Raw genomic sequence first — 18315 nt, forward strand, 5'->3', positions numbered from 1 at the left:
AAATCTCAAGAAATGAAGAGCAAAGAGCTGACGAGGTGAATGAATGTCACGTCTATAGCTCCCACAACCGTAAGAGAAAAGGGGCAGCTGGTTACTCGAGTCGTCCAAAGAAGGTCCCACGATCGAAAAATACTTTGAAAGTGTTCCAAACTTCTATCTCAGATATGTATCCCCATTTGGTTAAAGGTCAATACCTCACACCAAGGCCAATAAAAATACCACCAAACCCTTCTGCCCACAACTACGATCCAGATATTGTTTGTGATTTCCACTTAGGGGCATTGGGGCATGCTACGAGGAATTGTAGAAAGTTATTTAAAGAGATAGAGAGGCTTGTTGAAAATGAGACTTTGACACAAGAATTGGTGGAACAATGGATTACTAGCTCGAGTGGGGCAACAGAGCACAATGCGTAGCTCCCGATCGAATCAAACACCGCTGCATCGGAAGAATAAATGGGGCATCCTAATTATGCAAAAAAAACATTTTGTTCATCAAGAAACTTTTTGTCATTTGTAACATCTTGTTTGAACACGTTTTTTTTCGTTTTTCTCAACTTTTTGAAAGGATTTTTAAATGAACTTACGTCGTTTTCCAAAGGTCATGAGCAACGAATCAAGTTTTGATCTTGTAATTTTTTTTTCTTCAAGTTTTGATCTTGTAATTTTTTTTTTGAGTTAAAGGTTGTTTTACTACTTCATTAATTATATGCTTTTGAAAAGAGGCAAGATTAGACATTTCATGTCCCATCCAAATCCGAAAGAACCATTGGTGGACTCCTTACCCGAAACAACACAGAGACTAATCATTGACATCAATTCCCCAACCTCAATAAATCCCAGGGGCATGACGAGGACCTGTCCTGCAAGAAAGACAAGATGGAGCTTAACATATCAAAGGCATGCTAGGACCGTAGAAGAAGAAGAAATAAAGGGAACCATTGAAATAATTCTATCATGCATTAATTATATTGCTTTCACGTAAATAAAGTTAATCCTGAATATACGTCCCCCTGGGGATACCTCTTTTACGAAGACTTCCATGTATGAGATGATGAACGGCTTTGTTTCATTTATCCCTTCAAATATATATATATACCCCTTGTTGTCCCCTTTTGAGCCTATAGTATTTTTCTTCGGATTCAACCCAAACCAAGGATCACCCTCCACACTGAGGGGCAAAGGTGAATAACATCTGCTCGCACGAGTGAAGATTATCAGTCCAGATTTCGCTACAGAAGCAAGTCATGACACCATGAGGCAGAGCAAATACAAAGCGCTCTAAGATCAAATTGAGTTGACGTCATGAAGAGAAAGAAGAGAAATGTTAAAAGAGGAAAAAAAAAGATAAAAAAAAAGAAAGAAAAAATTGTAAATGAAAAAATGAAAATAAAAAAAAGAGAATGAAAGAAAACTCACCCAAAACATCAAGACGAGCGGTTCAAACATATCAAGTCTATCGTGAAACATTGAAGGAAAAAAAAGAATAGAAGATACACGAGCAGATTCAAATCAGGCAGAGCAAGGTTGAAGATAGCAAAACAAATTGATCCTTGGTTCGATCACCCTTAAACACTTTTTTGAGCCTATTTATCCATTTCTTTCATAACCATGAGCCCTAGCCTACGTTACATGCCTGAAAAGTCCCTTCTAATCATACATGGATTTCTAAGTGGAGAGGCTATCTTCAGATTTCATTCTGTACCTCAGGGTTAATTTTATTTGTAAATATTTAAAAAAAAAATCTTTAATGCATGATAGGAAGAAGAATAAAAGGAGGGTTCAAGACGTAAAATTTTAGATAACGTCTTGGATCCAAAGGAGAATTCGAGTAGAAAACCTGAGAAGGCTGCTCGAATATAAAGATCGTCAACCACTGTATAGAAGGGTGATCTTATACATATCTTGATGAAGCATTGCACAGTCCAAAAGCGCTCACGAAAGCTGAGAACCAGTGAACATTTCTAGAAGAGAAGCAAAATGGTTACTTCATCAGATCAATAAAATGCTAGAATCAAGGATGCAAGAAGCCAAACTGAAACACATTACCTTCCCAAGTCAGCCTAAGCCTTTTCTCAGCATTGATCTTGGCACTTTTCAAATGTATATAATTTTTGAAGGATTAAAAGAAGATTTGACTTATTTGATATTCATTGAACTCTCGTTTTACAATTTGTTTTGATTGTGAGTCTGAAGAAAATGACATCATTTTTGAAATTTATTCAGAAATTTTTTCACATTTCCATAAAAATAAGAGAAGGGATAAAAACATTTTCAAACAGGACAGTTCAAATGTGAAAGGTCCTTTTAAGTTGGTGAGGCTCATTGTGCATCCGTTGGAGAAAAAGAATAAGCGGTGCCAGAACATGAAGCATTCTGCGATCTTGAAGCAGACGGTCTAAAGGATCAGAATGGATGAAGGAAGAAATGGTAATATTTCCTTGTGACGTTTTCGTCCGTAACCCATCAAGAAATAGATGCTCGCCATATTTGAAAGGGGCACATATCTCAACCCGATTGAAAATGCAAGACATTGTGTTAGAAGGGTTGATCACTTCTTAAGTAGCATGAAGAAAAGCCCTCAAACTACATGACAACACTACCATGTAGTGACACTAGAATGAGAACATTTAAGTTAGGATATGTTGGGGCACGACTGAACCCACATCAGGTTGAGATGACAAGATTCAGACCAATGAGGCATGAAGAATGAGCCTTAGAATTTGAGGTGATGAGGCATTTTAAAGGCCCGTACCAGTATAAGACAATATTGGGGCACGACTGAACCCACGTCATGTTGAGATGACAAGATTTAAACCAAAAATGCATGAAGTAGGAGCCTTACAATTTGAGGTGATGGGGTTTTTTGAAGGCCCATACCGGTATAAGACACTGATGGGGCATGACTGCACCCACATCGTGTGAAGATGACAAGATTCAGACCAAGAAGGCATTGAGAGCAAGCCTTACAATCTGAGATGTTGGGGCATTTTGAAGGCCCGTACCAATGTAAGATAATATTGCGACACTAGGGAAGGCCTGTTTCAACTAGAGGTATTAATGTGGGGCATATTTGGAAGCCTATGAAGACTTGTGGAATGATCACTGAAATGGACAAATAGTTCCAATGGGATAGAAATGTATGAAGAGTGAAAATGATGAAACAGTGATAGTGGAGTTTACTGTACATGATCATTTGGTCCATCATCAGTTGCTTTACTCTTGTGATTTCATTTGCATTAATGTGGGCGATCCGATATCCCACTTTAATCTCCACTGAGTTTTGGTATCCTTGTAATATCATGAGAAAACTCTGAGTGCTACGCAAAGAGCTTCTCCAGTTGAAAGATATGGCCAGAAGTCACAGAAAAGATGAATGTGTGATCAATTGTTTTACGAACCAGTGAATATGGTAATGAATCAGTGTTGCAATCATATGTTGTTTCCATTACCCAGGATGAAGGTTGTCTTACGCAACTCCAAGGTTAAAATGAGAAACGATTTGGTGACATGAAAAATTGGGATATAGCCTCCTTGTGATGTGTTTCAAGGGTCAAATCAGAATAGATGCATATCTCCCTTGGATCTTTATAGAGTTTGAGAGAAAAAAAAACACTTTCTTCAAAATGAAGACAGAAGACAAAGGCGATAGAAGAAGATCAGAGGGCTCTTCAAGAATGTCAGTTGGAAATTATGAGATGTTGCATGGGTATCTAGAGCAAACCCTGGAAAAGATGATCAAATGGAAGAAGATCGAGCTCACCACTCTAGAGTCAAGAGAATATGGACTCAACATTTATGCATTCATGAAAGCATCGTTTGCATAAAACGAAATGCATGACACTGGTACATCTAATTGCATTCATGTTTCATACATAAATACATGATTTTGATAGATCTTCCATCTCAAGAGAAGATGCAAAATGTTAAAATCCCGATGATTGAAAGGAAGATTTCAAACCTCAAATGTAAAGAGTTACATTTAAAGAGGCATACCCTGAAGAACAGAGAGGTCTAATCCACAGAAGAAGCATTGCTTTAAAGTGAAGGCCCCCAGATGTAGAAGAAAAAAGAAGATTTTCGTGTATGAATAAAGACTTGCACACATGAGATTGGAGCAAAGTCAATCTTAAGCCTTTACCGAAGAGGAGTGAAGCAGATCAATCTGAAGTCTTCACCAAATAATAGTGAAGCAACCATCTTAAGCCTTCACTAAAGAGTAGTGAAGCAAACCGTCTTAAGCATGCACCAAAGAATAATGAAGCAAACCATCTTGTGTCTTCATCAAAGAGTCGTGAAGGAAATCCATTTTAAGCCTTCTCATAAGAGTGTTGGAGCAAACTATCAGACCATCAGATGTAGGAGAAAAAGTAAAAGTTTTCGAGTACAAATAAACTGGTCAAGTGATTAAAAAGAAACGCACGTGATGAGTCATTAACCGATTCAAGGTCTTAGGAAGGGAGAGGTTCAAATGGCAGTCAAGTCAAGGAAGACTCTCGCATTTAATTGCGGCGAGACAAGCTCTCACCAGAGAAATGAATTCGAAAAGATTCTCTTAAATTCTAAATTTTTTAGTATAATGTTTTTCGAATCATCAAGCATACATTAATGATTGATAATATTTGATTTTCAGGTTCAACCTTTGAAGCAAATCAAACTAAAGCCTTCACAAAAAAAATAGTGAAGCAAAAGAAGATTTTCGAGTTCCATACTCCCTAGAGAAAGAGGGAGCGAACCCGTTTGAAGATTGTTCGAGTTCCATACTCCCTAGAGAAAGAGGGAGCGAACCCGTTTGAAGAAGATGTACGAGTTCCATACTCCCTAGAGAAAGAGGGAGTGAACCCGTTTGAAGAAGATGTACGAGTTCCATACTCCCTAGAGAAAGAGGGAGCGAACCCGTTTGAAGAAGATGTCCGAGTTCTATACTCCCTAGAGAAAGAGGGAGCGAACCCGTTTGAAGAAGATGTCCGAGTTCCATACTCCCTAGAGAAAGAGGGAGCGAACCCGTTTGAAGAAGATGTCCGAGTTCCATACTCCCTAGAGAAAGAGGGAGCGAACCCGTTTGAAGAAGATGTCCGAGTTCCATACTCCCTAGAGAAAGAGGGAGCGAACCCGTTTGAAGAAGATGTCCGAGTTCCATACTCCCTAGAGAAAGAGTGAGCGAACCCGTTTGAAGAAGATTTCCGAGTTCCATACTTCCTAGAGAAAGAGGGAGCGAACCCGTTTGAAGAGATATCCGAGTTCCATACTCCTTAAAGAAAGAAGGAGTGAACCCGTTTGAAGAGATGTCTGAGTTCCATACTCCCTAGAGAAAGAGGGAGTGAACCCCGTAAGAAGAAGATGTTCGAGTTCCATACTCCTTGAAAGAAAGAGGGAGCGAACCCGTTTGTTGAAGATGGTTCGAGTCTTATACTCTCTGCAAGAAATAGAGAGCAGACACGATTTTTGAAGATTGTTCGAGTTTTATACTCCTTGAAAGAAAGATGGAGCGAACCCGTTTTCAGAAGATTGTTCGAGTTCTATACTCCCTAAAGCAATAGGGAGCGAACCTGGTTTCAAAAGGTTGTTCGAGTTCTATACTCCCTGAAAGAATAGGAAGCAGACACGTTGGTCGAAGATTGTTCAAGTCTTATACTCTCTGAAAGAATAAAGAGCGGACACGTTTTCCGAAGATTTTTCAAGTCTCATTTAGTTACGATGAAGCAGATTAATCTTTTGAATTTATCATGACCGGACAAATTTAACCATCTTTTGATCTTTTCTCTATTCTCGTTACACGATAATGAGCAAAGAGGGGCAGCTGTAGATGCTTGATTTATCCGGATAATTCATTACCTACCCTAAATTATTCACCTACTTCAACCAAATTTTACCCACCCTAAATGTTATTATCCCACAGAAAATAAAAGGAGAAGCATGCAACCACTTTAAGGAGATTGATGAGGGGAGACTAACGTGGGGGGCCATCAAGAAAAAAGAAAACAAATTTGTTTGTAAAGGTCTCTCTCTTTCCTGGAGATGGAAGGAAAAAGTCAATTAATCATACCTAAACTTATCAAAACTTCACCAAATGCAAGGAAATTAAGATGCAAAAGGACAAGTGGGATTCAGTGGAAATGAAATAAAGAAGGGGGCTCGTGGGAGGAGAGACCATAGACATAGAGGAGGCCAAAACATGAGAGGCAGGAGAAAAAAAAATAGAAAACAACACTTCTCGTAATATGCCAGATTCTCGCCGGAGATCAGGATCTCCGATCAATATTCCGAACGGTCAAAAGTTGCGGAAGGCCATCACGAACAACATATTGAAAAATCAGGACGATCAGACGGTGGACGGTGACGAATCGGAGAAAACAAATCCGGGTGGTTTTTAGCCTCTTGCCGGTGATCGGAATATTTGATCAATATTCTGAACGGTCAAAAGTTGCGGAAGGCCATCACGAACAACATATTGAAAAATCAGGACGATCAGACGGTGGACGGTGACGGATCGGAGAAAACAAATACGGGCGGTTTTTAGCCTCTTTCCGGTGATCGGAATATTTGATCAATATTCCGAACGGTCAAAAGTTGCGGAAGGCCATCACGAACAACATATTGAAAAATCAGGACGATCGGACGGTGGACGGTGACGGATCGGAGAAAATAAATCCGGACGGTTTTTAGCCTCTTGCCGGTGATCGGAATCTGCGATCAATATTTCGAACGGTGAAAAGTTGCGCGATGCCAACACAAACAACCTATTGAAAAATCAGGACAATCGGACGGTGGATGACGGCAAATCAAAGAAAATACATCCGGACGGTTATCTTTGTACCTTTCCTGATTTTCACACTTTAATTTCTGTTATTTTATTTTAACCTTTTATTTTCTGTTTTTACCATTTTAATCCTTAAGGTTCATGTTTTGCGCTTGGGTCATTTTCCATATGAGTCATTTTCATTTGCAGCTTAATACATTTTAGTCCTTAAATAGGTGTTTTTGTGTTTCTGATTTCGTCTCCATATTTTACGCGTATTCAATTTTAGTCCTGAGTGGTATTGTATTTAACTTATGTTCTTTATACATTGAACTGTTAATTTTCGCATGTTTCATTTTAGTCCCTAGGTCGAAGTTTGCATGTTTTTAATTCTGTCTATTTATTTTATGGTTCATTTAATTTTCGTCCTAGTGTTGATTTGTTTATTTTCTGTTGTTTAGATATTTGACCTTCATATTTTTGCATGTTGCACTTTAGTCATGAGTGTGTTGGGATTTATTCTGTTTTTAGTCCCCTGCAATAGGAATAGTTTCATTTCAGTTCTTAGTATTTAATATGGTATAATACTAGAATTTCTACCTTAATTCGTATTTTATTTATAATTAGGTTATTAAAGTTTTATTTGATATCAGTTAGTCCTCGCTTTAATAAATATATTTATTTTTTGAAATTTATAATTTATTGTATTATGTTTTCGTTTGTTTTGTTTAGGTCATATTTGTTCATTAAATATAACTATGTATATAGTATATATTTTTAGTTATAAAATGTGTATATAATTTTTATGGAAATGTCACATTGCATGATATTTTAAAATATTGGTTTAATTAATTTTTATATGACATCATTTTAGTATGATTTGCATGTTAGCCTCACGTGCATAAACTCAATGTATTTACATAATTTAATTAAAGGTAATATCTTTTTAATTTAAAATTATTTTAAGTGGGTTGTCTTAACTGATTAGATATCCGCTTTTGATGATTTTAAATTAAAAGTATATTCCATCAGTGATACCTAAGAAATTAATTTATCGCTTTTAAAATTTGGGAACGGAAGAAAAAAAAAATATTCGGCTATTTAAATTTATCGAGAAAAGATAGTTAGAACTTATCTAAGATCTGGTCTTGATATTTGTAAATAATCGAATATTCTTTATCTTTCTAAAGGCCTGGTAATTTTAATTCAATCTATTTTGGGTGCTTTTGAATTTTGTAAAATTCATGTGGTGTTTTGTCGGGGATCATAAATCAAATTAAACTCGAATTTGTAAATTTCATTGCAAAGACATTAATTAATCGACAAGTACCGATTTAGGGCGCTGTGGGGGTGCTAATCCTTCCCCACGCGTAACCGACTCCCGAACTCGAATTTTGGTAATGCAGACCTAAATTTGTTGTTTTAATTAAAATTAATTTTTTTATTTAAAATGGCAAAACATTTTTGGGTGCCCAATCACACCCTAATCAAAGATTGGTGGCGACTCTTCGAACCCGTATTTTTATCGTGAATGAATTCCCAAATTTTCGAAACGAGAGGTTTTCTAAAATCACATTGTTTTTAATTAAAATTCAATCGTAAAGAGAATAATTAAAAATTGGTGTGGTTTCCAAAATCTCCCCCACGTTTAAAAATCGTTTCGACACAAGCATTTCATCGAACATCTATGCTTCACCTGATATGACTTGTATCTAACATTACACCTTGAATCATTGATGGTCTCGATAGTCCTTTGGTCAGGTCTTCTCTCAATGAACCCTTATTCAAGATAACACCTCCACATAATTCACAGTTAGATTCGAATTTCCCATGCATCCCCAACTGAAAAGTTATGCTAAAAATGATAAGAGAGAAGCGAAAAAGAAAATTTGAGATCTAAAAGGAATTTGGGGTTTATAATGAACTAAGGACTGTGTTGCAAGTTTTAAAAGTTGGGGGACCTAAATGCAAGTGCCTGAGAAGTTCAGTGACCATATTGCAAACGTAATAACAACAGTGTAACGTCGGGGACCATATTGCAAACGGACTAAATGTTAGAGGATTGTATTGCAAGTTTTAAAAGTTAGGGGACCTAAATGAAAGCTTTAGAAAAGTCTAGTGACCATTATTATACTTTACCCTAAAATTAATTATAATTGAGATTGTTTTTAATAAATTAATGCATTATTTTCATTATCTTTGGATGAAGAAAATGGATTTGCCCCCCTAATTCTTTTACCAGAGTATTTTTTAAAATTACCAAGTTACCGGTAATTAAGCCACCCGACCCACACACCACACGTGCAGTCATATATATTTCCCCCCCTTAATCTTCCGGCTTTTACTTTTAAGTACTTTTAATTTAACAGTTAATAAAGGTATTAATTACAAAATGTTAATTTCCATTTATGTTCCTGACAGTTTTTTTTCTTCCAATTTCTACCATTTGCAAAAGACTTTTTTGAAAAACAGGAAAGTGGTTGCAAGATTTAAACTTTAATGTTTGTTCTTTTTTCTAAAAGAGAATCTCTGTTTATCTTGAAATATCTTCAACCATATATGTTATGTGGACAAAATCTAATTTCGAAATTAACAATAATTCAAAGGAAATACAATTGTTTAACCAATGATACACTGATTTACATTATTCATTAATATTTGTTTTTATTTAAATAATTATAAGCAAAATAAAAATGTTAATGATTTATTTGAATAAGTGAAATTTAAGTACTTAGGGGTTGTTTGTTTACTTCAGAATGATTAAGCGTTGAATGATTTAATAATCTGAATGATTCAGAGACTCTGTATAATTAACTCTAAATGTGGCATATTGTTTGATAATAACTCTGAATCATTCAAAATGTACTTTGATACTGAATCATTCAACATTGTTTTGCTGAATCATTTAGCACAGTCTCCTTTCAAAGGTTAGAAACAAACACGTTGAATACTGAACGATTCAATATTCAAAACTAAATGATTCTATTTAGAACTAAACAAATAACCTCTTAATTTTAAATTTTCACTTTGGCCTCGTGGGGGCCATTATGGGGAACTTCCCAACTTTTTTTAATACTGTTTTGTATTTTTATGTGTTTATTTTATGTAAAGTGCCAGCAAAGCATTTGACCGTGACAATTTTCGCTTTGACTGCACGCCTCTGCTTCTTCTCTTTTCGCTCTATCCGTTGATTGTCTGCCCATTTCCAGATCTAACCAATCACACCCTGCCACGTACATTATGCGATCCCTGTCCCTCAGCTCCCTTCTCCGTTTTCTGCAATTTTAAATATACTTAATATTGATTAATAATTTAAATAAATATTTTTATTTTCTCCTTTTTTTTGTTTCATGATGTAGTGCGTGGGTGTTTTTTTCCGAAATATCACTAGTGATCGGTATATTTATCGATTTAACATCGGTCAGATTATATTTTTCAATCTAACACCAAGCGCATCTCCTGAATCGCGTTATATGTTGATTTGGCGCCACGTGGAGTATAGCGCGCCCCATGTACCGCACTATACGTTGACTAGGTTACACGTGGGGTATAGCGCGCCCCCTGCTCCGCGCTATACGCAACGTAGGGGTATAGCGCGGATCAGAGGGGCACTATACGCCGAACCAAAATTATATTTAACGCGGTCCCTGGTCCGCGCTATATAATAATTACATATAACGAGGTGCAGGTACCGCTCCTTATATGTTTATAAATACACTCCTCTGGTTCTCACATCTCCTTGCATCTCTCCTCTCTTATAAATTAATACAACCATTCCGTTAAACGAGTAATAATTTTGGCAATCTTCTCATATTTGATTTAGAAGTTCGTGCGATTTTTCGTTATAAGGTAATTTTATTATAATTTTTTAATTATACTTATTGTTTATTATCATTATTTGAAAAAAATATTATACTAATTATTTTCAATTAAATTTTATGTTTGTAAAATTGAAAAGCGGGAGCATACGTCGAAATAGTTTTGCGGTGCAGGTAATAATATAAAATTATATTATTTAAATTATTTACGTTGATGTGTAAAAAAAATTTTGTGTTATATTTTCGTTCATATATGGTTGCGGTGGCTGCTGGGAAGGTCTTGCTGGTGCAACTGAGGATGAACCGGAAGCACCTGCTCTTCGTCCACAGTCGGGGGACGATGGTGCTGTGTCGGTGAACGTCTCTGTCGACATCGTGGAAAGGTATGCCCTCGTGCATCCTCGGGAAGTAGAAACAGTTTCCCGTTACTGTTGAACCACTCATAATAATCCTCAGCATACATCAAGAGGTCATAAAAAATGGGCTCTCTACGGGGAAGGCGCCGATGTCGATCCTCCCACAATACGACCCACCCATGATGCCTCACCAGCCAATCTGTATCTGTCTTGCCGCGTCTATCTAAGCTATGCAACTCGTCCATATTGTGAGGTGTTTCCGGAATTGGTTGAAAACAACCAAACTGCCGGAGCACGCGATCAGTGGAGTGCCACTCGACGGTCGCATAACAGATCAGAGGGACTATCGTCATCCAAACATCTGATTGACCCCTCAACTCAGGTGTGATCACCGCTCTCACATCATCAGTAGAATATGGCACCCATTCAAACTAAAACAAATAATATATAATTTTTATCAAAATAATAATCTAATTATATAACTATAATCTAAAATCGATTTTTAAACATTAAAATTCATACCTGTGTCCCAGCCTTCTGATCGATTAGCACCCTAATTTTTTCTAAATCATCAGGTAGCTCTTGATGATTTTTCCTATCAATAGACCTCCTATTCAAGGAAAAAAAATTTGTTATACGCTGTATAAAATTATTAATATACAAAATCAGTTTTATAATTACCTCAGAAGTAGTGGAAATACGAATGGGTTCTTCACAACGGGACATAAAAAGGGCAATCGATACCATGCCCAAGACTGCATCAGCAGGAGACATCCGCTAATAATTTTATGCCTGTAGTCAGTGGCTCCACACATCTCCCTGTACAGCAAAGCCAAAACTGTCAAGCCACAACTGAATGATCAGGCGAGACGAAAGTCGCTAAGATGTCGCAACCACATGCAGTGAACTAGGTTGTGCGATTTGTCCGGCATCAGCAACCCTCCTATCAGCTGCAGTATGCATGCCCGTGCATACATCTTAACCTCATCCTCAGAGGCGTCTGCGCTCAACTCCCGAAAATTGGCATCTAACCAATTTAACGGTATCCTACCTCCGATAAAATTTTTCGGGACACGTCCTAGATTATCCCGACACAAAGTAGTCCAAGAACCGGAAGCTATCCCCGATATCACATCTCCATCCACCGGAAGCCCCAGGTGCATAGAAACATCCTCAAGCGTGATCGTACACTCTCCGCACGAAAGATGGAATGTGTGGGTCCCCAGCCTCCACCGCTCTACTAAGGCAGAAATCAGGTCTGGCTCTATCTTACAGTGACCCTGATATCTACCTATGTAACCGAATCCAGTCTCTACTAAATACGGCAAGACACGGCTGGGTATCACTAACTTAAGATTCCTAATAAAAGGATCTAATACACGGTCATTCTCCTAAAAATAAATAATTACAAAAATTAATTCTTAATCTAATAATCATACATTAAATAAATCAACTAATTATTACTAACAATTTAAATTAAATTAAAACGTTAAAATGTTACCGTATCAGCAAAGTGTCGAGATATTTAATTCTTAATCTAATAATCATGCATTAAATAAATCAACTAATTATTACTAATAATTTAAATTAAATTAAAACGTTAAAATATTACCGTATCATGTTGAGATATTTAATTTTTAATCTAATAATCATGCATTAAATAAATAAACTAAATATTACTAATAATTTAAATTAAATTAACACGTTAAAATGTTACCGTATCAGCAAAGTGTAGAGATATATGATTTTCATCCGAGCGAAGTAGACTGCCTTTCATTATATATCTGCAAAAGAATTATATTAGTAAAATATTAAATAAAATAAAATACTTAAATAAATTATATACATAATAGTAAAAATATTATAAAATATATCTTTAAAATGGAGAGTATTTGAGAGAATTTGGTGTGATAAAAGTGATTGAGGATGGGGGTATTTATAGGGAGGATTGGGGTGTGGAGGGGCGAGTATTTAGGGGTATAGCGCGCCCCTTGCACCGCGATATACCCCACGTGTCAGATACTTAGGTATAGCACGGATCAGGGGGCGCGCTATACCTACGTGGCGCCAAATCACCGTATATCACGGGACAGGGGGCGCACTATACCCACGTGGCGCCAAATCAACGTATAACACGGTTCGGGGGGCGCGCTTTACTGCTACAGGTGTTAGATCGGAAAATATAATCTGATCGAAGTTAGATCGATAAATATATCGATAACTGGTGATTTATTGAAAAAAAACGTCGTAGTGCGTGTACAGCGCAATTTAATTAATTGCAGCATTGTCTATTTTTTTATGTCGATATGGATTTGTATCAGTATGTTTTAACTTATGAGTTAATTGAATTACATGTTCTCAAAGTATGATTTTCATTTTAAATTGGTGCATAAATTTTTAAATATTTTATTTTCATCCCTAAACTATGATAGTTATTTTAAATTAGTCCTCAAATTTTTAAACATTCCAATTGCATCCCCAAAACTATGACATTCATTCTAAATTGGTCCCCAAACTTTTTTAATATTCCAATTTCATCCCAAACTATACACATGTACTAATCACATTCATTGTTAATAAAGTCGTTAGGCCAAATTATATTATTATATGTTTAAGGAAAAAAACAAATTTTAGGTTGAACTAAGGTTGAAACTAATTACATATTTGGATGAATTTTGGGATGAAATTATAATATTTAAAAGTTTAAGGACTAGTTTAGAATGGGAGTCATAGTTTGGGGATGAAATTAGAATATTCAAAAGTTTAAGGATTAATCTAAAATAAAGATTATAGTTTAAGAACATGTGATGCAATTAACTCTTAAGATTAATCAAAGCTGTTGTATTTTAAAATACTCCTCGTATTTTAATTTGTTTTAAGGCTTTTTCTTTTTTATGTTTGTTTTACTATCAATTTTCAAAATTTATAATAAATAATTTAAACTTTAAGATTCGATCTTAAATTATTTTCTTAGGTATGTATTGTGCATTACTATTTTATGTTGATATCATTTACCTATAGACATGTTAATTGAATTAGTTGGTTCGATTTTATGTCATTTTAGTACAAATTTAAAACTTCTGGGTTGACTTATAGTTCAAATTAATTTTAGTTTGATTTTATGTTATGCTGAAGTTTGGATCATTTCAGGTTATAAAAATTTAATGTTCAGATATTTTAGTTTTAATTTAATGTATAGATTGTTTTGTATCGAGTATTATTAAATTTAGTTATTTATAATTTTTAATGATTTATTTCTTATTTAACCATTAAAATTAATTATACTTGAATAATTTTTATACACGATTTTTTATGATTTAACATGTAAATAAGTATTTTGTATGAATCAATTGGTTTCATTACAATATAGTAATGAAAAAATAATTACAACTAATTTAACTTTAACCAACTGAAGTGAGACAATTGATAAAATTCAATTTGATTGAATCAATTTTGATATTGAGTTAATTGTATTAAAACTTTAATCTTAAATTATGATATTCGTATACTTATTTTTTTTACAACCAAAAATTTGATTTAACTGAATAAGTATATTTTGTCAGTTGGTCAAGTTGTTCATATTTATTCTCTTATATTCATTTAGGTTATGAATTTTAAACGCAATAAGAGTACTCTCCTTTCCCCTTGAATCCCTTTTCTCATCCCTCTAACTAAGATTAAGATTAGATGTAAAATCTGTAAAATTATAATAATAATAACTTATAAACAATAATATCAACTTCCTCTACTCTTGAAACCTTCAAGTTGAAATTCAATGTTGTATGTTAATAGAAAATTATAATTATAATTTACTACTTATAAGTTTAATTATATTTAATTTGAGTTTAAATTGTTTTGAATTATTTATTTGGGTCAATTTTAGATTAGGCCAATTTTATGGTTAGATTGGGCGAGTTTGAAATTATTAAATTTTTATGATTAATTCAAATTTAATTAAATTTGATCAAAGTTAATCAAATCAAATCAATTTTTTGAACCGGGTCAAAATTTAGAAACAAATCTATACTATTATATCATGTATGGTATGTAATTAAGGTTTGAACATTGCGTAGTGAAGATTTCACAGAATTAGTTGGTCTCGGTTGCTCAAATCTTTTCTAAATGAATATAATGAATTTAGGTCTACATTGAATTATAATAAAGATATATTAAAAGATTTTAGATTAATTGGTTATTAAGGATGGACAGGCATTTTGTTTTGGATTCATATGCTTTGTGGCTGTATATTAAAGATGGTGGGTGAGATATCCGGTATTTATTTCAATTACTTTATCCAACAAATATTATATTTTATTGATTGCTTTCGACCTTCTTCAAGTGGGGGGAAATCAAGAAAGGGGTTTCAAATGAATTTTAAATCTAAGTTTTCAAAAAACCTAAAAACATTAGGGAATCACATGAGCATATGCTACCAATACAGAGAGTTTTTTTTTTCTTTCCAATTTTTATCTCATTGATAAATCATTTATATCTTTTTTTATCTATGTTGATCGATCGCAATATCAATTTTATTGTTGATTATTTATCATTGATATTTTTATTGTCCTTTTATTTTTTATATTATATATATTTTTTTTTCAATTTTCAATGAGCCTGCATGTACGACACATTTTCATATTGCTTTATAACACGTTTTCTTTTGTCTTTTGACACATTTTTCAGCCGTTTGATCGTTGTTTTCACTTATCTTTCTTTAAGAGTTGATTTGACATCGTCATGACTGATCAAGATGGTGTTTATATGTTATATTGCTGATATTTCCTGCTTTGGACCATCATAGTGGATTTGGATACCCGTTATTCATTTGTGAATAGCTTTTCATGTCGCTTGAGTCTAATTTACGATTTATTGTGGTCTTTCAGTAGTTTGATGCCCTTTTGTGATTTCAATTGAAGTTGATGTGCAATTTAGAAAAGGAAAAATGGGTTTAGACCGAATGAAATTTGAAATTATTAATCATTTCCTTATTGAAATTTAGGTTTTATCTCAGTATATTTTTATAGAAGAAACTAATAACCTGATTTAGAAACATGATGCTTGAATAAATCGAAGAACTAAATATCATTGGAACAACATTTTAACTTCAATGTATTAATACATAGTAGCACCAACTCAATCCAGGTTTACTATATAAGGTTTGATTATAATCTATACATAAAACATCACCAATTATATAAATTATTATAATTTATGCAAACCTTATAGTAGCACCAAGTAAGTCCAGGTTTAATATGTAGATTGGGTCGTCCCCTGCAGTTATAGCGCACAGGCACCTCTCCTTTATAAATCCCTTTTAACCAACTCTGCATTCTGGTTCATTTATAATTTCCAATCAACCTAATTGTTCTATCCTTCCAAGAATCGTTTTTTTCTCTTGTTTTCTTTGTAGCCAAACAGCAATATGAGCAAAAAGGGCAGCAAAGTAAGCAGATATCTGAAGGCACCGGTGAAGATTCTGATCAAAGCCAGAGATTTATACATAAAAAGCATGACAGAATACTCGAATCAGATTGGATACGGCTCAGTCATCGGTTGCCCTACAGGCCAACTTAATACTTTGACCAGGAGCCGTAGTGTCTACTCGACGAGACCAAGAAGCAGTGATGATAACTGGAAGGAACTCATCAGTGCCGCTTCAACAAGCAGTTTAGGCAACAACATGGTTCAGCTGGACAATCTTAAACCACAGCAGGCAAGGCAGTCTCCGAAAACTGGAAATCACAATGTTGTAATTGTCGGATTGATGAAGTCAAGTCTTGTGAGTTTGAAGAAGATGAGTTCGAGGTCAAGACTGATGTTTTCCCAAGAAGCAGGAGCTATGCTGTTACAAGCACAAAACGTGCCTTAAATTTGTGTTTGTGAGGAAAAAGGTGCAGAAGAGGTTTCTAGATATATATTTTGTGTGTTTGAATCCTATATATTTAGGTCGGACTTGGTTGATGTTTACCATCTTTTTAAACAAATTTTATACAAGGAAACCATCCTTATAGTAAATAACGAAGATTACTACTAAATTATAGATTTAATTGTAAAATGACATAAAGATTCAAGTCTCAAACTTCAAATCGTTGCCTAAAATTAATCAATTTTTAAGAAATATTTTTTAATCACTTACTCTAGATCGATGACAACGAAATTAACCAGAAGCCGTCCAGCAAGCACTCTTTTCTCTGATAAAATGCAAATCGATGTCAACATGTTTCATCCTAGCATGATGCGTAGGATTTGCTGCTATAGATACGGTGGATGTGTTATCACACCAGTCAATAGGTTTTCCATCAACCTTTACACCAATCTCCCTTAGCAGTTGTTCAATCGTACATTTAGAAGTTAATTTAATTGATTTAAATTGCTTTTGGGTTCAATGAGATCATACAACATTAGGGACTACATTATAAATTTTAAGTTCATTTATTATTGCTATCGATATTGTAATTGAATTAATTCTATCCCAAATAAGTAATACCATATTATATAGTAATGCAAAACATACACTATAACAACATGAATAACAATATCAGATTTACATATATAATCATCATTCTAGGAGTTTCAAAGAAAGAAATTCACTTATCAAAACTGATGACTCATAATCCTTAAATACAATCTTGATCCACTACATAGAGTAATGTCATGAAAACATCAAAACACACAAAATAAACTCATATAACTTAATGAGAAAGTCATTAACATAATAATAGTTTGGATGACAAATCAAATCCACTTATCATATTATTCACATAGTATGTTTAGTATCTTTAAAAATAAATATAATTATGAACACGTATATCATCATAAAACGTAATATCATAAAACATCCAATAATAGATATACAAATCTCGTCGCCATTGTCAATAGTGCAAAGCATCCAATAATGATCTTCCCCAACTTCCTCCCCATTCTCAGCATCCTTGAGGAGCTCTCGCCTAAAGGCAACGTAGTGCTCACTCACTTTGTCAACATGTCTCCTCAACTTTGGTGCCCTCTCTCCATTTCCAAATACATTTATGTTGTGTTTTCGTACTCTCCAATAATCTCAATCCAATACCCTTCCAAATAAAACTCTCCTTCTAAATAAATATGGTCATAATATTTCTCCTTCTCTGTGTAAAGAAAATAAATCAGAGCCAACTGATCATATGAATCCGGGAAAAGCATCCAAAAAGTCAAATTTGTAGGATTGAAGTAACAAATCGAGATAATAAGGAGGACTAAAGTTATAATTTTACCGAGTATATTAATTTGTCTAAATTCCTACCGAAGTCAAACAAAGATGGATAAAATTTAAAATTTTAATATGTTAAAGGTTTATTAATTTAAAATTTACTATTTATTTAAATTTTGGTTAAAGTACATAAATAGTATCCATACTATAAAATGTT

The 18315-nt window shown here is 34.4% G+C and overlaps 1 protein-coding gene across 1 annotated transcript; it reads left to right on the forward strand.

Moving 5' to 3' along the window:
• The first annotated feature begins 16303 nt into the window (after positions 1-16303).
• Positions 16304-16781, forward strand: LOC120125599. The gene has a single exon (XM_039143993.1). It carries the CDS (start codon positions 16335-16337, stop codon positions 16779-16781), a length of 447 nt encoding a protein of 148 aa, XP_038999924.1. The 5' UTR covers positions 16304-16334.
• The last annotated feature ends 1534 nt before the right edge of the window (positions 16782-18315 follow it).

Source organism: Hibiscus syriacus, unplaced genomic scaffold (assembly GCF_006381635.1).
Source record: "Hibiscus syriacus cultivar Baekdansim isolate YM2019G1 unplaced genomic scaffold, ASM638163v2 tig00110435_pilon, whole genome shotgun sequence".
Lineage (NCBI taxonomy): Eukaryota > Viridiplantae > Streptophyta > Magnoliopsida > Malvales > Malvaceae > Hibiscus > Hibiscus syriacus.